This window comes from Dermacentor silvarum, chromosome 1 (assembly GCF_013339745.2).
Source record: "Dermacentor silvarum isolate Dsil-2018 chromosome 1, BIME_Dsil_1.4, whole genome shotgun sequence".
Classification (NCBI taxonomy): Eukaryota; Metazoa; Arthropoda; class Arachnida; order Ixodida; family Ixodidae; genus Dermacentor; species Dermacentor silvarum.
This window is the reverse complement of record NC_051154.1, coordinates 133678145-133701993: the sequence shown is the minus strand read 5'-3', so window position 1 is coordinate 133701993 and position 23849 is coordinate 133678145. Positions and strand designations below refer to the sequence as shown.

The 23849-nt window shown below is 50.7% G+C and overlaps 1 protein-coding gene across 6 annotated transcripts in view; it reads left to right on the top strand.

The window, feature by feature from the left end:
* LOC119436060 (TOX high mobility group box family member 4) overlaps nucleotides 1–23849 on the top strand; it is a 526181-nt gene that overhangs the window by 426686 nt on the left and 75646 nt on the right. For 5 of the 6 annotated variants that reach the window (XR_005188964.2, XM_037702805.2, XM_037702802.2 and 2 more), the window contains one exon: nucleotides 16795–16875. The exons of the other annotated variant lie outside the window; for it this stretch is intronic. Coding sequence is in view for 4 of the 5 variants with exons in the window: in XM_037702805.2 (XP_037558733.1) it covers nucleotides 16795–16875 (81 nt within the window). In the remaining variant the exon portion in view is untranslated. The remainder of the gene's footprint in view (nucleotides 1–16794; nucleotides 16876–23849) is intronic. 6 annotated transcript variants of the gene reach the window in all.

The window sequence follows — 23849 nt, the reverse complement described above, 5'->3', positions numbered from 1 at the left end:
CGAATGCGTGGCGAAAGCAAAAAACACGCAGTAATGAAGGAGTCGGGATAATGGTGCACTCAGGCCTAGTCCGATTTGGCGGCGGCTCCTGTCTGGAAATGAACCCCTCTTCCTTATATTCCAGGTTATTTCGGTGGCACTCGGTCGCACTTGGCATGGCATCTCCTATCTGGATTTTTATTCTCTCCGATGGTTTTCCTTTTTTTTTCTCTCTCTCTCTCTCTCACTCCTGGCAATGAGTTCTTTGTTGCGTCTCCTCATGTACGGTTTTCGTGCCAAATATAGCTTATGCGCCTTTTGTTTTTCCCTTTGCATTTTCCCCTAGCTCTTAAGGCTGCAATCTTACTGCATGCTTTCGTGTACTTCAGGGCGCACTTAGAGGGCCGAGAATAATAATGCGCGTGGCAGGGTCGGTTGTTAAAGCGTAAGGTGCATTATGTATGTGTGGTGATGGTGGTGGTAGGGCGGGGGAGGAAGAGGGCGGAATGCGCTGCTGTTGACGTTCAATTTTGCCACGCAGCATATCGACTCTCGCGCACTTCCTGCTGTTTCTTACTTGGGCATGCAGTGTGCTGGCTGTGAATAGTCCAAGTGTGGTATACGTAGGCGTCTTGGGCAGGCTCTAGCGAGTCGCAAATGAAAAAGGTTGGCTGTTAGCGGAGTGAATAGGAAGGATTTTTCATTTATTTTAGATAAAGACAAATGCAGTAGAGAACGATGTGCGTTAAATGCGCACGTCTCCGATGTGCGCACGCGTCCGACGAGCGTACATACACAGGGTTCGAGGCACGTGAGGTTTCCTGACCCCGTGGCTTTTTTCTTTCTTTTTTCTTTTTTGTCTGGCGCGCAGTCGCTAAATCAGTGTAGACAAGCCTCAGCTCATTTCATCGCCAGTGAGAGTATTCCCGCGCTGCGCGTTGTAGCGAGGCTGTGCAAGTATTACCGGTCCAGCCGGGCGTGAGGCCGGCCACATGCGACGCGTAATTGCCGAGGCCCGCGAGGCACGCGATGCGGGAGACCGCCGCGCGCGCACAGCGAGCGACGACCCGTTTTCCGTGTCGCCGACGACGTGCTCGGCGCGAGCCGGCGGCTGGACTTTCGTTTCTCGCCTCGAGCGCCAAGTCCATTGGCCCAGTGTTTCTTTTTCAGGGTCGAGGCGCCGCCGCCGCAGCCTTGACCTCGTGGCAGCGACCCAGCCCCGTTGGGCACAACCCATTGCGTCTTCCTCCTGCGAGCCGGCACGCTTTTTATAGTGGCGCTTCCCTCGGGCCGGCAGGCGAGGCTGTCGTCCTGCCGGCACGCCCGGTCGATCGCGATTCCGGCTTCTTGCGAGCGGCGGTGAATCCGTCCGCTTTCTCGCCGCGTCTGATCTCGTTTTTCTTGTTCGCCGCGCGTGCTGCGAGTGCTCTTGGCGCTCGGGGTGCAGAAACAAAAGGTCCGCGTCTTGCCGCTTCCCCGCTTTCGCTCGGCCGCGCGCCACGGCGGCGGAACGCGGAGCACATCACACGCTCTCGGCGGTTGCTGCGCTTTTTCTTTTTCTTTATTTTTTTTTTTCACACTTATTTGCTGCTGTCCCCGCACATCGGTCTTCTATTTATTGAAGACGCACTAAGGAGGGGCATCAAAGTGTAACAGCGAGGGAAAAAAAATTTTGTTTTTTTCAGCGGCAGCGTCAAGTGCCGGTGGCTCGACATGGGGACATAACCGTGGCGCTAACAGATGTGACACTCGGCTGCTAGTTGAATGACGTGGCGCGTTTGTTCTTGTTATTGGTCGCGTTTTTCTGGCGTTGATCGGCAGCGCTATCTGCCTAACGAGGCAGCGTTTCTTCGGTATTTGCTTTTAGGAACTAGGGAAAAATTCTCGTAATATCGGCCATCGCGCTACCCTAGTCTCCACCGCTGTAAACTGTTCCTGTCTCTTTTCTGTGGCTTGTACGAGTCGCAATGTCAAATGCATTTATTTGGAATGTCGCCTTTCTGGTATACAATTCTTCGGACCGAATGTACTTGTTGCTGGTTCGTGTTTGGGTGTGTGCAGTGGATGGAATATGCATTTGTCACTTTTGTTTGCTGGGAGAAAAAAAAAAGTGGCCTACACATATGAAGAGCAGGGGAGGTATTGAGTCTCTGTACTCTAGCCCTACCTAATGCCAACTGGTGTAGTTGCGATGAATGAAGCCTTTATCTGACCCCCACCCCGCCCCTGTACACACAGACACACACATACGCACACAAAGTGTGTGTGTGGGAGGGGGGGGGGGGTTCCTAGCTGCGTTATCTTTTTTGTTCGTTCGGAACGTATAGAGAACTGCACTTTGTTCAAGGAATGTGTTAGACCCACCTGTATACGCACGCTTCGCTGTCGGTGAAATAAGAAAAATTAAGCCTAACAAAAATAGAAAACGAAAGTAAGCAGATAAAAAGAAGGCGAACTTTCTTTTTTACTTTGTATAATACGCGGAACTTCGCATAGCCCAGCGTTGATGGCTGGACTGCAGGAGGAACGGTACAGTCTATTTAAGGCTGCTGTGTAAATAGTCAGTCCCCGTTCCACTTCTAACTTCGTTTCCACTAATGTTTGCGCCGTTCCGAGGCTCACAGCAGAACTGAAGGAAAGTATGTCTTATTTGATCACGTCCTGTAGTCTCTGTTCGGCGTTGAGAAGCCAGGGCGGGCCGTGCTGCTCCTTGACGATGTGCTTACTGTTAGCAAGATAGGCGTAAGTAGGTTGCTGTGCAGCGCAGGCAAGTTTCGCAATGAAGGGTGACTTGAATTCACATCTTTCGAAAGGCTGTCGTGCTGACTAAACTTTTGTACGTCGTTGCGGTAAGTTAGTTGCTGCTATCGATTCGGCAGTATTACTATGGTGATACCATGTTTCTGCGTATACTGTGTGAACCTTACTAAACCTACAGTTGTACTTTGTAGCCACAACCACTCAAGTAAGCAGCACAAGCGCATCCTCTTTAAATTTCTGGAGCTTAATTGTCTAACGAACGTAGTTGCGAAATTGCGAGTTCGCGCTTGTCCGGTCTACCAAACTATTGGGCTGTCCTTGCTTGCGCTATCTTGGGGTTAGGCCCAAGTATGAACCAACTTGCGCTGCGGTATGTGTTGTTAAACCTGTAGGCTCTGAACGGTCTCTATGAGCACGTACTGCCTCATGGACAGGGCTATAAATTGCATTCCAAAGGCCATGTCGATCCCAGAAGGCGCCTGTAGATGTCACCACCGCTCTCCTATAGACGCGACGTTCGTGTGTGAAGACAAATGTGATTTTTGGTGTATAGTTGTGAACTTCTAGAAATGCTGATGCGCTTCGTAGGCAATGCAAGTATAGCGGAGCCAGAGGCGAAACTTTGATGGGGCACATTCCTCTGGGCACCGGACGTACAGGCTGTCCATACTGACAACAGCGCCAAATCACATAGCCCAACGAGCGGCGGAATCATATCTTGTAGGAAACGATTGCGCATTCACCATGCCCTCAGCCAGCGTTGATATCGAACCAGCAAGAGTGTCCACGATATATATAGCTGGGATTTGGCCGGCGACTCCGACCGTAACGTGGATTTAAAATTTGTTTTCGTTTGCTATATACCTACGCCTGCACTTCCTTCGACTTATTATGAAGAAAAAAATAATTTATATATAACGGGGTGATAATTTTTGTGTTGTCCGGAATTTTTAAAAATCGCCTGTTGGAGATAACATAATTCTAGTCCTTGAGCTGCATTATTCGGAGAGACGGACATGCACGCGAAATCGAAACACATAGTCAGCTAATTAACAAAAAGTAACTAATTAACTTCTTAATTATTGATTTTACGGCACTACCTTACGGCACATACTGCCATTCACAAATTGTAGCCGATCAGTTTGCAAGGTCGTATCCACTTGGAATTAATTTCCAGAATGGCTCCAGTTTGGAGACATGCACCGTCAAACTCGCCGTAAGAATGCACTGTTCCTCTTATTTTTTTTAACAAAACGCTCTTTTATGCATTGAAGCACAAAAGTAACTGGAATGCCCCTGTATTTCGTCCCACACTTTCGGAAATATCTCGCAACTGGTGTCATCCTGGAGGTTCAAGTGGATACGTCTTGCAACCTCACCGGCTACAATTCGTAAATTGCAATATGTGCCGTAAAGTAATTAATGAAAAAGCTAATCAGTTAATTTTTGTTAATTAGTTGAATATGTGTTTCTATTTCGCGAGCTAGTTATGTCCGCTTCTTCGAATAATCCAGCTCAGGGACAAGAAATATGTTGTCTGCCGCAGGCGATTTTTAAAAATTACGGAAAACTTAAAATGATCACCTCGTACATAAGTACAACTGTGTATGCCGCATGAAAGGTGCCAAGGATCGGGAAACGCTTTGCTCTTCAGGGCCGAGATTTTGTAGCGATGCATTCGGGTCGATTCTATGCCACTCTTATCCACCGTTCACACCCGGCTGATCCCATTGATAACGCGGACGGAGCGCCGCTCTGACCACTGACGAAACGCGAAAAGGAATGACATGGCACAGAGTAGTTACCACATCCCGGCTCAAATTCAATCCTGCCACGGAACGGGCGCGTGTCTGTTGCTGCTGAGAATGGAGTTTCATTTTTGTCCTAGACGAAGCTGCTGGCGTCGGCAGATCTTGTAAGGCCGCTGAAACAGACGCCACGCCATCTGGCCAGATATCGTTTTTGTTTTGTTTCGCGCTTCTTGCATATCCGTCGATCGTCGTTCCACTGAACTTGTAGTAGCTTTGTGACGCAGTCGTGTGCATCGGCAAGACTTCGCTCGACGAATCGCTCGAACGGTGCTTTCCGCAGGCTGGTCACCACCGCGCGGGCGAGGACTGAGCGTGCGGGGGAGGGGGGGTGGAATTTTCATTGTGGTCCGGGGCTATAGGTATGCCGCGAGGGCACTTTAAAGGAGGGAGATAGAGAGAGGGAGTGAAGGAGGGAGAGAGGCGGGGGGGGGGGGGCGCACCATTGTCGGCCCGCCTCCGAGCTGCTGACCTTCTCTCGAAAGGGCGAAACCCTTCCCGGAGCCCAAAAACGAAGGGGCGACCTTGAAGCCGTTTTCAACTGTTGTCATTCTGGCAGTGATGGCAGGAAGGTTCAGTGAACCCTTCCTGCCATCACTGCCAAAATGACAACAGATCCCGTGCCTCTCGGCGAAAATGATGGGGAAGGGGGCGTTTAAGAATGTTTGGACGTGGCTGGATGCTGCAGCGGAACGGGCGGCTTCCTGCCGGCCCCTGACACCCCCTCCGTCTCTTCTCGGCGCGGGGCGAGTCCATTCGGAGCGTGCAAGGACGGCGCGCGCGGGCTGCCAGCCGCCACGGCGGCGGCCGGCTCCTTATCCTACGGTCCGTACTTCGTCTCATTCTCGATGTTCACCGACGCAGCGCCGCTCTCATTCGGCTATCGTCGACGGTTAGCGGAGACAGATTCCCGTTCTCCTCGAGGGCGACTAGAATCAAAACACTCTGGTTGCTGAAATACTTACAATATACAGTTTTGCTATAGCCTTGACCGAACGTTCTCTAGATTGTTTGTCAGTACGCGTGACAGGCCGTTAAATGCCCTGCAAAATCGAAGGAGCGAGTAGTTTCGCGCTCCACTGTCTCGTGGAGTACCAATATTTCTTTCACCTCGGTCAGATGTACGTGATACGAGTCCCCGCCGCTAGTGACACACGCTTCACCATCAAGAGTCCGTTTCGGGAATGGCAGGTGGTTTCAGCTGAGAGAGAATAAACCGGTTCGGAGAGCGCTCTTTTGCTATTTTCGCGATGGAAGCGTCTCGCCAGTTCCTGCTGTTCAGTCGGGCTTCATGGCTCCGTGATGGCCGGCGCAATGCTTCGTGCAAGCCTTGCGCGTAAGTTAGGCTGCGTCAGATGGTAACGACGCCAGACTTGCTTCATCGGGAACGCAGGGTATAAACATGTTCTGCATCGCTTTCTGCTTAACCCCCCCCGTTCTCTGTGCCGTTGTCGGTGTTACTCGCATTAATGCGATTAGCATTAATTCTTCGCCTACTTCAGTGACTTTGCACCCATCTATCAAGCTTCTTTACACATCTTGGATGATTACTGCGAAACTAGGCGATAAATTATGATATATTTGGCAATGATCGTCGAAGCAGTCATGTCGGAAGGTACCCGGAAGGTTAGCTTTGTTGTTTTCCGTTCATTATCCAAGCCGTGGCCACTCATCTTTCGTGGTAACTCTGCGAGAGCAGAAGCAACCGTAAGTCCTAGCCTCCCGACAGCTTGGTGCATCGCCTTCCTCGGGTGCCCTTTGTGAGACCGAAGTGCGGAGTTTCCCGCCTTTCTTTTCTCCTTCCCGCTCCGCTGTCCCCGCCTCGCAATCACAGGCCGGCCCTTCGCGAGCGAGCGCCGCAAGGGACGTGTCTTCGTTTTCATTTCCCTAATCGCGCGTTGGCCCACGTTTCGGAATCGATAGTCCAGCGCGTCGTCGCTCTGGACGGTGCGAGGCGAGCCCGTCCGGAATGGCAGCGGCGCGGCTTGTTCCCCGCTTGTTTCGCCTGGTTCCTGGTCGATAGAACCCGCGTGTACACATTCTCCGCTATATTCCTGATCACTTCGTACGTTGTGGCCGGCCGCGCTGCGGCCACGCACAACCAACAACGATTTGCGGCGGTCATTTTTAAATACGTTCGTCCTTCTACTATCTTTGGCAGTGGCAATCGAAGCTCTCCCTGCACACGGCTGTCATTAAATCACGTGGTGCCACGTTTGAGTTTGGAACGAGTTGCTTGGAGACCGCGAAGCATTTTGAGCCTATTGATCGCGCCAATCGATGCCGGAGACGATATTTTGGGGGCCTTCTTTCTCGTCGTAAATGAAGCGGTTTCTGAGCGGGCATGCTCTGCACAGGCGCCGTTCTCTGCTCGATGCGGGAGCTGTTCGCGCGTTTTGGGCGCTAACGAATCCTGCCAGCTAGCGCGCGCAATCAGCTTCTGGAAGGAGGCTCCCCCCGCCACCTCTTTCCCTTTCCGCTCCCGATTTTACCCTCCGAAGAAGTGCGCAGTCGCTGCTCTTTCTTTCCCGCATTGGTGTGTGTTATGTACCAGAGTTAGAACAAGTGTATCACGAGTATCGCAATATTTGAGGCCTGCTTAATAGTTCAGGCTGCTCACGCAGTGCTGTCTGTGAAGTCATTCACTGACGGCTTCGCGTAAGCCGTCGCCTCAACTATTTTTTGAGCCGAAGTGTAACATGGGGGAGGCATTAGCGACGAAAACAGCGACTCCAGACTTGAGTTTAGCTATTGACTCCAGCTATTGACTAATAACATAACTGAGCCATCGTAGGGATCTGACGGCCGCCTCCGGATGTTGAAGCAATGGCGCTGGTGAGGTTCGATAAATCGAGAAAAGCCCGTGATTTGTTGGTTAAAAATTCACAGAAAACAAGCTAACAAGAACCCGCAAGATGCGCATAGAACGCGTTCAGGTGGGAAAATGGTGCAAAAAAAAAAAAAATTGACATCGTCAATTTTTTACGCGCTACTCGATCGCGATACGCGCTACTCGATCTTATAAAAAAAGCAGTGCTTGATTAGCTGTTCCTTGTGGCATAAATATTTCTCGCCTGAAATTACTTGGCAACCGAGGTAGCTAGCTTGTTTAGTCGATTTTGTAATTAGCAAGCGGTTACAAAAGTTATCTTGTTTGATGAGCACGTGCTGATGAAAACAGGCGTACGGCGGCGTGCTTTCGTATTTTCTTCTGAAGACTCCGTTGGTTTAATTACAGAGCGCTTTTCCCGTCGCGTGCGCGCTACTGTATGTCGCGCCGATCGTGAGTCGAAGAGCGCGCGGCCGCCGGAGTCTTTAGCGGCAGGTGGTGGCGAGACATGAGGAGGCGCCACTTTTCCCTCCCCCCGCTCGTTGGCGGCGGCCGTCGCGTGCTTTAAAATGGCTTCGCCCGGGGGCCGCCGGGCGCACTGGTGCGTTCTGCCTGGACGCAGTCCCGTGTCGACGGACAACAGATGGCCGGAGCTGCTGGCTTGGGCAGCACAAGAATGCCACCATGATCGCGGAGTGCCAACGAAGCTGGCGCGTGCTGCTGGCATCGACGTCATTGGGGGGGGGGGGGGGGGGTCGCGGCAGAAGCAGTCGTTCGAGATTCGCGGTTCTTACCACCTGTCGCGCGCGTTATTGTTTCCCCGCGGCGCGCGCGTGGGGCGCCGAGCGTGGCCCGCGCGTGGCGGCCGGGCCCTCGGCAAGGAGCGCTCGGTCGTTCGGCGAGAGGAGCTCGGAAATAGGGGCGCGCATTAGCATTCGCGCGTAGCGGTGGCTCCTTGAGTGGGCCCTCACCAACTGGCTTCGGGCTTTTCTGTGCGCGGGAGCCGAGACACGATTGGCAAGGCGTTGGTTGTTTTCGTGCCTCGGGTACTGCGCATGGTGTTCGCTTTGCATTTGAATGGCGTTCCGATCCGTTGGCAACGCGGATTTGCATGTCAAAGACAGCGCGTCGTCGAATAAACAAGCACCCAGCGCGGAATTCCTTTGTTGACAGACCAGCGGCATGAAAGAAACCTTCCTCCTTTCGACCGAGCTGCTTCTCAGGGGAGGGTAGCCAACGTGATTAGGCATTCGGCCCGGAATAAATTTGCCCCACTTCCCGAGCCGCCCGCTGCTCCCAAGGTGTGTGCCAGTATTCTGGGTTAATGTGTCCGGGGCGTCACGTATTGTTTGGCAAGACCTAATGGGCCGCACTTAGCGAATCTCCGCCGGTCTTGCTCACGAAAAATGTGACGCTTTCTTTGTCTTGAGCAGCGGTTGTTCGGGCGCGCTTCATTCGTTGCTCGCCATTCTGGCCGTCAGAACGCTCTCGCGCGTTTATGTCGGACCATTTCTTCGAACGCGTGTATTCCGCGTCGAGTGACAACCCTTACGCGCAGCGACACAAGACGGAGAATAACGAGGCCTTTTCGTGTATTTAAACACTATGGGACGCGCAGAAGCACCTTCACGGATGGTTTTAGCCTAATGCACGGCACATCTTCCGTGTATGCGCGTATAAGGCTTTTCGTGTGGGTGCGGTACGGTCGCCCGCAGCGTAGTCGAGGGTGTTTGCGCTTTGGTCGACTTGCAGTGCTTGTTCTCGGCTTATTCGATGGGCCGGCTTTTCTCGTGTTCACGTGGGCCGTCGCTAGCACTCGGCACCGCCACAAGCCTCGGACTGCGGCCGCAATTAGGCTGCATAAAGGGCTGATTGCAGTCCTCCTTATTGGCATGGAAATGGTCCGGAGCCCATTTGTGACACATGCGCGTGGAGCCCATTTCCTGCTCTTCATTCCGTGCAGCTGCCTTCCCTGCGCTCGTCCCTTTACACAGCGCTGTGGCTGCGTGTGCGCATATTTTTTGTCCTTTTGTCGGGCGCTAGCTGCGCCGGTGCTTTCGGAGCGAGAAATGCAAATCGGGTGCCATTTGTGCCACTATTGAATTACGGGAGAGGGAAAGAGAAGGCTCTTCGAATAACAAGTAACGCTTCGTAATGAATGCACATTTTACGCTTTCTTGATTAAGTCCGCTTTGCGTTGCTTGGTCGTTTTGTGACAAAAACGAAAAAAAAAAATATATATGGGACACTGCTCATAAGAAATCAAGACGGGAAGAAAATAGTTCGAAACTGCTGACGGCTCTAGGCGGCTTTGATTGGTAGCCAGAAGAACTCTTTCTTTCTTTCTTTCTTTCTTTCTTTCTTTCTTTCTTTCTTTCTATGACGCGTGCTAGGTTGTGACTTGTTTTTCGCGGGATTATGCGAGCCCTAAATCCACGAACATCTTACTACAGAAGTACGTGGTTTCTGCGTCACATCATCACCATCTGATATAGATTCGCCCAATGTGCCTTTAATTTGTCGGATGCTATCAGAAACGTAAGTTTATCTGAGGAGCGCATGATGGTATATATTTCGACTTCACCCGCCGTGGTTGCTCAGTGGCTATGGTGTTGGGCTGCTGAGCACGAGGTCGCGGGATCGAATCCCGGCCACGGCGGCCGCATTTCGATGGGGGCGAAATGCGAAAACACCCGTGTACTTAGATTTAGGTGCACGTTAAAGAACCCCAGGTGGTCCAAATTTCCGGAGTCCCCCACTACGGCGTGCCTCATAATCAGATCGTGGTTTTGGCACGTAAAACCCCATAATTTGTATTTCGACTTCATTTTCTTGCTGTCATAATGAACGCAGAAGCAAATTGCATAGGATGGTGTAAACATGTTAAACGATGGTTAGGTAGTAATGGATGAGCGAGAGCGGCCTAACCCAGGGGGGACTATGAAGCATGCAGCAATCCATTCTGGTGGAGTCTGATAAAACGGCCGCTTAGGATATTGTGAAACGGTATGTATTGGGGTATACGAGCTTATGGTATGACAGACATGAGAGCACTGGTGTCCTCTTTGACCTCTCAGCCGTAACCGTTGTTGCACCGAGAGCAGATGACGTCCCGGTAAGGTGATCAGAAATAGCGTTGGTGTAGTGTTCCACGCCCACGTCGGTGTTGCGTTCACTGGAATGCCTCGACTTCGGGCGCGTCAGGAAACCAGCATAGTATAGTGGACGAGCATACTAGACCATATATAACGGCGGCGCCACCGCGGCTGGTATGCTTCTGTGCGTACACCATATATGCACTGGTGACTTGCGCCTGCCGGCTCTGGTTGTTGCCACGCCCGCTAAAGAAAGCCACAGCTCCCGCAATCATTAGCGCAGTCAGCCCTGGGGGTCGGCGTACCCTACGGGGCGGCTTTTCGCGGACGTGTTAAATCGTCCCCTCTTCTCCTAGTCACTTAGCCTCCATGTTGCCGTAGAGGCCCTGGTATAAAATGATTGGCCGCCTTATCTTCCTGATGCCCTTCCAGGCCCGCAGTGGCTCGGAAAGCGTGACATTTTGAGATTATATTCCACTGGCATTCCTTTATCAGCGTCTGATAAGCTGCGACCGCGGACGTGTGCCTGTAGCAGTGCATCGGTGTCCTTGTGCTTACTCGCCCCGGTTGGCCGTCGTTGAGGCCTCCGGTCGCACTGTTGGAGTCTGTTTTGCGTACATGTTCTTTTGTACAGGCGAACAAGGTATTCCGCCCTGCTATCGAAGACCGCATCTGTTCGTACTGCTTGTGGTTGCTTGTGCCTTATTTCTCTGTTGTGATAACATGACACAGCACAGAAACTGTTGGTCACCTTAAACATTGTCGGTCTTTGTGTATCTGATACTGTATATTGCTTTGGTCAATTGTTCGTGCACCTGCAGCATATTTGTATATTACATATCGAATTACCTCTTCTGTATGTATTCTGTGCTCGTTGTTTCGGAATGAAGCGAGATTATTCTTACTTTTTAATTGATGAGAATGAATACAGTATATATTGCAGAGAAAGGCAGAGATTGGCTTAATTGTTTTCTCTCATGCATAAGAACATGTTGAACGACACTCACTCGTGCAACGCCGCTTCTTCGACAGATGTGTCCCATCTGTCGAGCGCATCTGTCGCCACCATAAAGGCAGCAGATAAGCATTTCAACTTATCTCAACAAGAGTTAAGCCTGCCATGGCTGAATATAGTGTCGTATGACGGCGGCACCATGATCTCTGCCGTTTTCTTCTCAGTCTCCGATCTCACGGACCTCTGGCTAAAGCTCTCCACGTTTCAGAACCTCTTATTGGGGGAGTGGTCGTATTCGAACGAATTTAGCACAAAAAAAGAAAACCACGCAAAAAAAAAAAAAAGTTTGACGGGAAAGGACAAGGAAACACGATTGGTGTTTCAGCCTGGCTGTAGACAATTGAACATGCGCGCTTGTCTCTCTCCCTCTCTTTTTTCGTGCGTGGTTGTGCTTTTGTTTCTCCTTTTTTTTGTTCCTTTCTTTTGCGTTCAATGACTGCAGGAACGTTTCAACTAAGCCTTACCGCTTTACCACATATACCGCCTCGAGCAAATACTCTCCCTGCACGTGCACCGCGCGCGCGCTAATTGGAACGTGGCAGGGGCGTTAACGGTACAGGTAAGCGATTAGTTGAGAATTTCACAAATAGCGGAACCAAAGTTAGCGCCACTTACGTGCAAGCAGCTGTTTGGTCCGGCAGCCACGCACTGGCGCTTACGTACAAGCAGCTGTTTGGTCCGGCAGCCACGCACAACGTCGCTGGTAAGCCGCTTGCGGCTGATTTCTATGACCCTTATTGATTTGCGATAAAATGCACTGTAGTGAATTTGGGGGACCCTCTTCGTCGCAGCGTTCGGTCAGTGCCCGCGTGCATTGAAATACCACTTGATCGAAAATCACTCGAAAGAACAATGACAAATTCGCCGTGCACCAGCAGTGCGCCGATATATTCGCGTTTCATACGAATGAACTCTCGATTGAGGCGTTTATTGCGGTCTCTTCAAGTTAACCGAAGTTGTACTGTGCTGAGATTTAGGGCACCTAAGATCGAGATTCCCGTTTGGTCACTCAGAATCAGTATGAAGCACTCCGCCGCGGTGTCGATCTCCCAACGTTCAGGCGTCGCTTCTTAATCACCATCATCGAAAGTTATTATTATATATTGTTATTTTCGTCATCGTAACCTTGTCTAGATCAGCATATCCTAGTTAGCGTGATTAACTGGAACGCTTCGGATTATCACGTCTGTGTCCTGCTTTGCCCCCTGGGCAGCGCTTTGCTGTTGCTGCGAAACAAGCTTCTTCGCTGGGCGGCAACTCTTCAGGCTTTGAATCGGGCCCCGATGCCCTTCTCGGAGAGGGGCTTCATTAGACAGTTTTAGTTTAGCGTGGTTACCGGAATAGCGGGCGTACCGGAATAGCGGGATTGAAGTGCGCATGCGCAGAACGCTAACCGACCCATACCGTTTACCGTGCGCACGCTATTTCTCAGAGTTAACGTTACCGTGTTAGCGTGGTGTACGTAGTGTACGTAAAACATGGCGGCGGTCCCGGTCGCCCGCTTCGAACTGAATTTGGCGTTGTTTTGGTAGAATTCACTTCGTTCGTAGCAAATGACTGCGTAAACGGCTTTTGCTTAGTCTCATGCCGCTTCGCCGAGAGAGTGTTATGGCTAATCTTGAGGAATTTTCGAGATCGCTTCTCGTTTCGAACGCGCCTAAGCCTAACGAGAGAAATTTTTTTCTGAGATGCGAGCGCCATCTGTCGCTAAAGCCGGGAGATAGGCGCGACGACGGCATATGGCCTCTGAGATGAGAGGATTTCGGAGGCTATGGTAGACAGCTTGTACTGCTTGTCTGTTTCGTTGCAGATCGACGGACATGTGAAGTAAAAATCCTGGCTTCCATTGCGCTGCCTATCGCACTTTCCGGACGCACACACACATAGAATTAGGTGCCCTGTGTATGCGAAATTCAAAGCTTAATGGAATAGCGTCCCGCACGTAAAACTACGCTATCACGCTATACTAAAACTCTCTTTCTGCAAAGTTCGGTTGCGGAACGGTAACGCTATTTCCCGTAACCCCGCTATTACGCTAACGCTAAACTAAAACTGTCTATTGTCGCGTTCCATATCGGACCGGGTTTCCTCGGCGGCGTAGTTTTCCCGCCGCCGCGCGTCGTGAAGCGCATGCTTTTGTCCGCCGTGGGAAACACGACTCCTTTTGACCCACCTAATGCGCGTGCACGTCTTTTATTTCGCCAGTAAGGCAGGGCACCATTGCAGGGGTCGGGCACGCTCGCGGCTGCCCGTCACCTGCCATTCTCGAATTGCATGACCTCGTGGTTGCTAACGCGTCGAAAGTGCTACACTGGCAGCTGGGTCATGCGGACTGTTTTATTGCGATAGCAATTATATGGACACTTCCACCGTATTTCTGCCGTCGCCGTCGCCGTGAGGTTCCGTTTAGATAAAATCTCTGCCGCGCGCCGTATGCCTTAGCGGAAGCGTGCGGGGACGCGCGCTATCACGGAGAGCGAACGCACTCAATCTCCCACGCGCAAGCAAGGAAGCGGGAAGCCAGCGCCGGAGGGAGCGCCGGGGGGGGGGGGGGGGGGGTCACTTCTACTCTGCCAACAACCGCGCTCGTCGCTCGCTCGCACCGTCTCTTATCTCCACACGGCTCTGACCTTTATGCGCCGTGCATTCGCCGCTCAGTTTCCGTTGAAGCGATAGACCGCACGTACCTTCGCCGCTGCGGCGTATCCGCTTGCTGCCAGAGTTTTGACGGTCGTTGTCTGCAGTCATTCAGTGTGATCTATTCATGTTTGTTTGTGCGCGCTCACACCACGCTTGTTCATTCAGTTAGTAATAGTCGGGCCACATTTTCCAACGCACGCTACACATGCAATGCTGCCCGGATCGGCAGTGCAGCGCTACAGGTGTGTCCCTTCGCACGCGCTGCCCACGGGAAGCGCTTCTCATCAACACCACCGTTTCACACGCGCCTTCTCGTGGTCATCGAGTCTCTCTTCATGTCGGTCTACTTACGCCGCAGCACACCTGCTTACTTAATCAGGTCATGTTTACTACAATTCATATTGCTACCAAAGCCGCTCACCTTACGTCGTATGACATTGCTTTGTTGCTATCGCATTCATTGCTTCGCCCTTAGGGCGAAACTGTGACATTTTTTTTGAACGTCCCAAGCCAGGCCGCTCTCGGATGTCTCACGAGCTATATGCAGCCACTTGAAAGCTAGCCGGCAATTTCTAGATACATATGTGATAATGATTTTGATGACGCGAGATAAGTTTTACAGAAAGTAAAGCAGCATATTGTTCTTAATCTAGAAGGGGGAAAAAGAAAAACATAATCTTGTCACGCGTCGTATCGTATACCGGTTGTTTCAGCGAACACTGAAAAATGTTTAAAAATTGCCTGTGGCAGCACAATTCTAGTCCATCGGCTGGTCTACTCGAAGAGGCGGACATTACTTATAAAAAATGAACTGTGTAATAGACTAATTAACAAAAATTGGCTAATGCAGTTTTTAACTGATAATCTTATGGCACATATTAAAAATTCTTGGAAGCAGCGAGGCCAGCGATCTGGTTCTTCCAACAGCCAAGCAACGTTCCTATCGATTTAGGAACCACGCCTGCAATCGCTGCATGCGATAGAGGAGTACCCTCGGGCGTATAGGGCTTACCGCGAACACTTCCCCCGTGGCTGATGCCTTCGTTACCTGAGTGCCTTCAACGGGACCATGCCTTAAGGGTCTGCGAATGTCCTCCTGCCGCACTGTCCCGCGGCGATATGCGGGGACGACTAAATGACGCATACCTTATAAATGCGGCGGCCGAGGCCGACCATCGGCTGGTTGTCGAAGTGCAAAGTTACGATGCCGAGCGACGTCACATTTGTCGCTCCGATACGGATGTGTAGGGACCGGACCGCGTATTCAAAAAAGTGTTCGTACGCACGAACAAGTCGTTTTAAGAAGGACGCGGTGGGATTAGTTGTGTTGATATCCAATCGCGTACGGATCGTACGGGCGGAAAGGTTAGCGGCTTTACTGGTGTTGTGCGCGCGGGGGACAACGCCGGCGAACCTGTTACACGAGCCTCGGCACGATGGCTGCTTGTTGGTGCGGCCATTGCGCCAGCGAAAACGAGCGCGTCTCGTTTGCGGGTGTAGCTTGCGTCGTCCTGCTCTACCGCGCGGCTCGGCCGAGAACAAAGCAAAGTCTCGGAAACAAAAGAAGCCCAGATTGATGATGTTGTCGTTCAGCCGAGCGTGTCGCTTTGGACGTGCCGTTGCTCGTTCACTCTGGCGCTTATGGCGCACAATGGGCAGCGCTGCGGCCGTAGTTTCTCCGTTCTGGCCTCGTTTCCCTCCTCGCTCTTTATGAGGATGATTATTATTTGCGGGCTCTCCCACTTCCTCGCCCGACGAAAAGAACGGGCCGCCCTACATTTTCCGTTTTCGCGCCGACTGTTTCCTCATTTCTCGATTCCCCGGATCCTGAAATCGCGACCGCGTGCCAGTTTTTTTCCCGCGCTCCGTTCACGGCGCGAACACCGAGCTGCCGCCGCTGCGCACCTTCGCAAGGTCATGTCGGTCAGGCCTTGTGTCCATCTCCGCTGATGCTGATCTATACGACCGAATAGAGAAGAGCTTCATTTTAAAAGCAAAGGCAGACGATCTGGGAAAACGATTTTCAGAGGGATGTGGGGGGAGCCGTGAAGCTGTGGTAATCGGATCAAACTGCGTTTTCACGGCGAATTACAAGCGTTGCCTACATGCTTGGCACCTGGGGTAATAGCGCCATTGATTCTTGTTTGTAATTCATCATGCAGTTTCGAATGAGCATGCTGACTTGAGTTACGTGACTGAAACTGGCTTAGTGTGTGTTTAACCACACAATGTGCTGTTTGTCTCATAACATATCTTGTCAGAGTTGTTAATGTTCTAGTGGTCACTTTTTTTTTTTTTTTTTTGCGTGAGAGTAGGAAGCATTTGCTAAGATTGCGAGAAGTCACTACATTGACTATTTCTTACATACTTTAGGATGAAAGCAGTATGGGGGCGTGGCTAATTGAGTATGTTTATCCTTTGAACAACATTACGTCCTGGGGTAAATGCATAGAATACCGATTGTTGACGTGGACAAGATACTAGTGCAACTGCGTCCTTAAGATTGCGTGCCGCGACGTCGTGACTCGTCAATGCTCCGCTGCTGTCCTTGTGCCGCTTTTGCGGACGCGCCCATCCGCCGGGCAGCGCGCTGATCAATCTCGATCGCCGGCCAGGACGGCATTCCGTCCTCTTAACTGGTTCGTCTTCTTTCTTTGTCTTGCGCAGGCGATGGATAACTTCGACTTGTCTCTCAACATGCAAGACCAGGGTCAAGAGAGCGCCGCCACTCAGTCATACCTGGACCAGGTGAGAAATTGCGCTTTCGCTTCGCCCGCTTCGTTGTGGAACGCTACGTCGTGTCGCCGCCGATCCGGAGGTGGCCGATGCCTTGTTCAGGGTCCAAAATATCATACCCCCCCCCCCCTCCCCCTTCAGTAAAACCGAGCGGGTACGTACGCACGCACACGCACCTGTCCTTCCCACGCTTGGGGCCCTCCTTGGGAGGCAGGGACACATAGCGCCGGAGAGGAAGAAAGAAACGGCCGAAAGAAGGTGACGCGAGGAAAAAGAGAAGTGGGTCGCTGACCTGAAGATAGATATGCTTTTTTTTTTTTCGTCTTCTTTCCCTCGCGTGGAACGCCAGACAGGCATGCCTCCGCTGCCGTGTTCCTCTTGGCGCTGTGCGTCATGCTTGTGGCGCATGTTCTCGCCAAAATCCTGCTCTCTATTTCGTCTTCCTACGTGCCGACGGAGAGGATCGGGGCGATAATGGTGCGCCTTCAGACGCGTTCGCTTTCCGCGTTGAAACACGTCGCAGGGACAACGCGAAACCACATCGTCGCGTGTTCTTTTGAAGGCGCGGACTTATTAAAGCACCTGCGTGGGTGTGTCGTTCGCGCGTCTCGGCGTGCCTTCATGAAGTTCGCGGGGAGGCAGGCAGTCTTGTTGAAACAAGAAAGCGGGCTTCTTTCTTTTACGTGGCTTCTTTTGGTAGCTGCCTTGTTCGACAGATATTCAAGCTCGCACCACGAGCAGGAGAGTGCATAAACGGAGCAGCGTAGTATTATACATGGCGAGCGCCCCGTGCATGGGCGGCCGCAGAATCCTTGGCGCCGGCAGCGCAGAGGAGCAGCCCGTCCGGTGTTCGTGCGCGCGCGCGCGCACCCGCATTGCAGTGCCCTCCTCACGCCAAGGTAAACGGCGGACGCATTTAAAATGAAGCCTTCGCTCACGCTCTCCCCTTTGTCTTCGCAAGGCGTATGATCACGCGCGTCCTTCTTTGCAGCCTTCGGAGTGGTATTAGCGCATGCTAATGTGGAGGTGCGGTGCATTGGTATTTCCCGCCAGCCCTGCATACTGTATTAACGTGATGCGCTCCAAGAACACGAAGCTGGCTTTGTTCCATGACGAGATCGGGAAGTAAGATGTCTGACGAACCTTCTATCCTAACTAGTTTTCGACAGCCGTTTTCGACAATACCCCACGCCTTTTAATTGCACTTGCTTTTTCTACTCTATATGATACGGACTAGCATTTGCGCGGCTGTTATGCTATACCTTTGTACTCCATTACTGGCAACTTCTAGCACACTGAGATATGAACGCCTAGGTGCTTACCCGCCTTTCTGTTGGTTCCCAAATTATTCGCAGACTGGAAGTCTTGTGTAGCTCTTGTATTCCGCGTCATAGGTATCTGTTAACATTGAGCTAGCCCATGCTCGACGTATCCAAAGCAACGTGAGTTTGACGTAGTTAATCGACAACTCCAGTGATTTATTGAGGTGTACGGATCTGAAGGAAGCTTGTATCGTGCATTCTCCGGGGCACTTTGGTCGAGCGTACCAGATTGCGCGACTCAAGCTTCTCTGATTTTTTTTTCCGCAAATTAATTTTAAAGATTGCTGTGCACACTCTAACGATTTGGACCCTACTTACAAACCTACAAATGACTATGCTATCTGACTATGCTCACAAAGCTCGTGAAGATAGCATAGTCGTTTGTAAATTTGTGCCTAATTTAAGGTGTGCTGGCGCACAGAAAGTCGCCGCTCGCGCACGCTAGTGAAAGATTTGGGCGGCTGTACACTGACCACCACTCTGTGCTTGCTGCTCGTGACGGCAACAGCGCGGATACAAGAACTTGCGAAGCTGTCTTTAAACGACGTGTGCAGCCATCTTATTTGCCATTAACGACCGTTTACAATATATCTCCTGGCGTCAATGTTTTGGCTAAAACTTGACAATTTATTGCAAGATAATTTTTATTTTATTCTGTCATCTTATTTTTAATTTTTATTTCATTTTCTTATTTATGTTTTAATTATTGTCACGAATAATTGTTTGGCCCAATAACGTTTAGAACTTGTTGTAGATAAACACATTGTGTCGAGAGGTCGCTGCTTGCACTCCGGTTCCCGGCGTGCGCGTGCTTGCTCTAACGTCACCATCGACGTCACGAGGAGCAGCTCCCTGAGCCATAGAATTTTTTACTAGAGGGAACTGTAGCACTAGTTGTGTACGGGAGGTGCAAGCAGCGCGGTTCAGCTTGCGTGGGAATGACGGGTAGAACATGGATTTGCCTAAACTTAGTCTTTCTGGCATTAAACGGCTTCGTGACTCTCCTAACTGATCATTTTCAAGAGAGTTCTGCGTTATAACTAATTGCATAAACATTGTTGAAATTCTCCGTCGGCAGGATTCGAACACAGGTCCTCTAGCACAGAAGTCCGATATTGAAACCATTACTCCACGGACAAGCGGAACCACTGCAATTAGCAGTGGCTATGCGTGTTGTGGATTGTGTAGATTGCTTTGAAATTAAGGCCAATAAAGCGTAATGAACGAAGCCCCGAGCACGAAGGTCAGACAGAAATCCATGTGTACTAACCGTCATTCTCATGGTGGCTGTATGATCGCAGGTGGCTGTATGATCGCAGTGCACGAGTTCCCTCTAGTAATTATTGTAGGGAAACTCTAGGCTCTGAGCTATCCAGTCCAGTTTCGGTTGTGATACTGTTGCCCATTTGAGGTAAATTATGAGTTGTTATTGTCGAGACGTCGCTGCTCGCGCTCCTATTCCCGGCTTGTGCGTGCCCGCTCTAACGTCGCTATAGACGTTACGAGAAGCATCTCCCTGGGCGACCCGGTCCAGTTTCGGTTGTGATGCTATTGCTTATTTAACACAAATTATAAGTTATTATATCAGTTGAACTAGCTTACGTGTGACAGGAGGCACAGATAGATCTAAAACAACTTCTCTGGCATAATGAAAAAATGCACAAGCTGAGACGACTGCGCATCCATAGGTCGTTTACTGCACAAATCAGTTAACCAGGTATAATTGTCGCTCGTTTGATTCAAATGTAAGCGAAGGAACCAGTCCACATTTCAGATGTGCAATTACTACAGCGGCGGCGCGACAGTGATGACCCGGAGGCATGAAAAAAAAAAAAAAAAAATGGGGTCCATCTTTCTGTTGCCCAATGCGTGCTACATAAATTTTTTTCCAAGCCCGAAGGAAGCTCGCAAAGAAGAGCGCGACTATAGTCGCGTGACGCTTTTTTCGTGTTTTGCGGGCTTTCTTTAACGCTTGGTAAAAACTTTTACGTAGCACGTATTGAGCACGAGAAAGATGTATCGGTGATTTTTCACGATGGCCTACAATTTTCTGATTGACAATCTTGCTCAGATTGTAATATTTGAGAAGTTAATAAATAACTAATTATGTAATTAGGTAAAATGCAAAAAATAATCTTTCTCCTAGTGACAACAAACACATTACCTTGGTTTTGTCCAGCTACGTGGCACTCGCATATTTTTGTAAGTTTTGGCATAATTTACATGGGACACCCTGCATGTATATCTACCGCTTTTAAGAAATTAACAAGATAGAAGAAAAGGGAAAGTGTGAAGCGTGTTCCTGTGTTCTGTTCTCAAAGCGCTTGAAATGCGTCATTATATCGAGTTTCCAACTGTGTAACCCAACTTTCTACGTTAAGTGCACTACAGCGTTAAATCGGCCCCCAGCGTTATACTCTCAAACTCTATTCACTATAGGGCATTACTGCTTTGCGCAGTAAGCATCGCCGGAGTTGTCCACACAGTCCCGCCTGCTAATACTCCTTACGTGCTGTGTAAGATTGTAACTTGTGCTCCATTGTGCATTAGGCGAAGCGCGAGTTTGATCAGTAGCGTCAAATATTGCTTTCACGATGCAACGAACCATGTAAGGAAGGGGGCAGATTTATATGCTCGTGATTCGACACATTTTGCATCTTCCGCCATGAAAAAAAAAATATAAATAAAGCGTTCTTCTTCTTTCTGGGGTTTTACGTGCCAAAACCAGTGCTGATTATGAGGCACGCCGTAGTGGAGGGCTCCGGATTAATTTTGACCACCTGGGGTTCTTTAACGTGCACTACAACGCAAGCACACGGGCGTTTTTGCATTTCGCCTCCATCGAAATGCGGCCGCCGCGGCCGGGATAAAAGAAGGGTGCCATCAGCACTCGGTGTTCCCAGGTGGTCTCCCTCCATAAATAAAGCGTTTAAGAAGGAGCCTTCTTGTTACTTAGCAAAGTGCGTCATCGGGTCACGATGGTCAGAAATAATAATTTGAATTCGCGAGTCGTTCGCTTGTTTTAACTGACGCCGATAAGCGGTGAGAATTGCTGTACTTTGCTCTAGAATAAGGGCGCCGTCGGAACAGCAGTGCCTGCTGATTTATGAACTGCTAAATGGAACGTCAGTTCCACGGGTGAACCTGTCGCGCCGTGAAGCGAAGGTGGTGTTAGGAGATGTTCTGTATATGGCGCCTCTGGTTGGCTGACACGCGTGTACCCTCGCTGTGGACGGGCCCGGCTGGGTGTCAGGCGGTGGCGACCGTCAAGCGAGGACAGCGACATGGAGCGCCGGCTCCCTTGCTCGCTCGGAGCGCGACGCCGTGAGCATGAGATGTGGCGGCGGCTTGAAGGCTCTGTCGACACACCAACGGCGCGGAGAAAAAGCCACTTCGTATCGAGCTCGAACTAGCACTCGAGCAGAGGAACATGGCAGGTAATTCACTTTCCAATAGCAAACGCATCGTGTTTTTTTTTTTTTCTTTTTTTTTTTTTGGCACGGCGATGTTCACAAAAGCGCAACAAAAGCAGTTCAGGCGGTAGCTGATGGAAGAAAAACAAGAGGGCCCACGGGGACGTCATCAGCGACTCGGGTGTGAGTCGGCTGCGTATTTCGGTGGTTGCGTTCCACACCGCGGTTTTTCTTTTTCTTTTATTTTTATTTATGTGCCCCCCCCCCCCCCCCCCCCTTCCATCTTTGCGTTTGAGTTGCTTCCTCGGCTTGATTAGTCAAGATGTGCGATCAAAGCCGCGCGGCCGCCCCTGGCTTCTGGAACCGAATTCGCAGCGCTTTTCGTTAGCAACGACTCTTTGCCATTGGCTGGCCGCGTTATCTGATAACATGTTCTCTATCACGATTGGCCGCCGCCTGTTATTTGGGACCGCTCTAGCGTACGAGCTGGTTTTGAATACGGGCTCTTGTCTCATATTTATCCCGTGAGGTTTGCCAGTTTGCAGCGTAATTTGACATGGCTGAATGCCTATAGACGAGTGAAGTCAAGTTAGAGACGCCATCTTCACGTTATTAAGATATGTTTGTGGTCGGGGAGTGACACATATACCTTCGTCTCCAACTACGTCCTATACCGACCGAGTTATTATTTTATGACATGTATGAAAAATGTGCTGCTTCAGAGACGTCTGCAATATTCAATGCAGATAACACAACCCTGCTGCCTATGAGCCAGCACTGAGGAGCTTGAAAATTGTTGGCTCTGCAGGGTCACATTGCTGCGAGAAACAGGAAGTGGGTGAAGAGAGAGAGAGAGAGAAACGTTGCTGAAAGAAGGCTGAGCCTTCGCAGTTTTCATTTTAAACACAGGTATGACAGCTGTGGTGCTCATGTCTGCTTTTTAAATATATTTTTTTCTTCTCGCGACGATGGGATCCGCGCTCCTATTTAGTTTGATTGATAACTCTATGACACGTGAAAGGGAAAAGTGCAACAAAGCGAAAGAAAAGACCACCTCTACCGATGCGAGCTATCGAATCTTGCCATCGGGACAGCCATTTCGTAAGAGCAGGTACTTTTGCGAAAATGGCACGCTGACTTCTTTGGTATGTCTGGGACGAAGAGGAGGACGAAGGAGGGATGGGAGGAAGAAAAACGCCGCCGCAAAATCCGGCCAGGCGAGGAGGGTTGAGAGACCGGCAGAGCTGCGTGGGGCGAGGGGGGGGGGGGGGGGGGGGCGGCGCAGCTCCGCGGCCTCTTGGGAAAAGGAAGAAACTGGTCCCCGGCTTGTTCTCATCACGGCGCCGGAGGTTTCTCTGTGTGCTTCTTTTGTTTTGCCTTGTCATTGTCAGAATTGCGGCACATCAGTCTCGGCCACGTACGGCTGTCTGGCGTCGCTCGCATCGCATTGTTCGTAATGCCTAGAATGAGCTGCCGCCTGTCGCTCGTCCGTTGTAGCCGTGCCGTTTCCCAGCAGGATGTCACTGGGAAACCTGCGCGACTCGCCGGAAAAGTTTTGAGGATTTTGAATTCCCTCCAGAATTCACTCGCGCGGCCGGTTGGCCTCGTTCGCGTTTTCGACCCAACGTTTGATAGGGGAAAAAAAAAATAAAAAACAGAAAGAAACGCGTTTCAACTTCGTTCAGGATCACTTGTCAAGTGGGCGAGTGTTGTGCATCGATGCCCATGGTTTTTGCGATCTTCAAGAAAGAACGAAAACGAAATTAAAACACAGCTGCTACTTGTTCAATATTGCGTACGAGAGAGTACCCGCTATAAAGTTGAGTGTTCAGGCGATTGATGCCGAACGTGACCTTCTGGTTTTGTTAAGGCTGATTCGCACTAGGCCGACACGACACCGATTTCGGTCTGCCGACTGTTGGCGACAGCATTTTCCTTCCTTCTAACCGTTGGCCACAGCGTTTTCCATCCTGTAAATTGCTGTCGCCAACCGTCGGCAGACCAAAATAGGTGTCGTGTCGGCCTACTGTGAATCAGCCTTTAGTGGTTAAATCTAATACACTCGAGCGAATGGCTACCCCGCAAAACGTTCGCTTCTGAGCCGCCAGCCAAATTTCAGTCTCCAGCCGGTTCGGCTGATCAGGAATGTACAATACAGGTTATTTGCGTGATTGCGTCAGTACTTGTGAGTTTGATGCTTTCCTAGTGCTCGTTGATAGCAGCGGAATGCGAGAACGCTTGCATGCTGGCC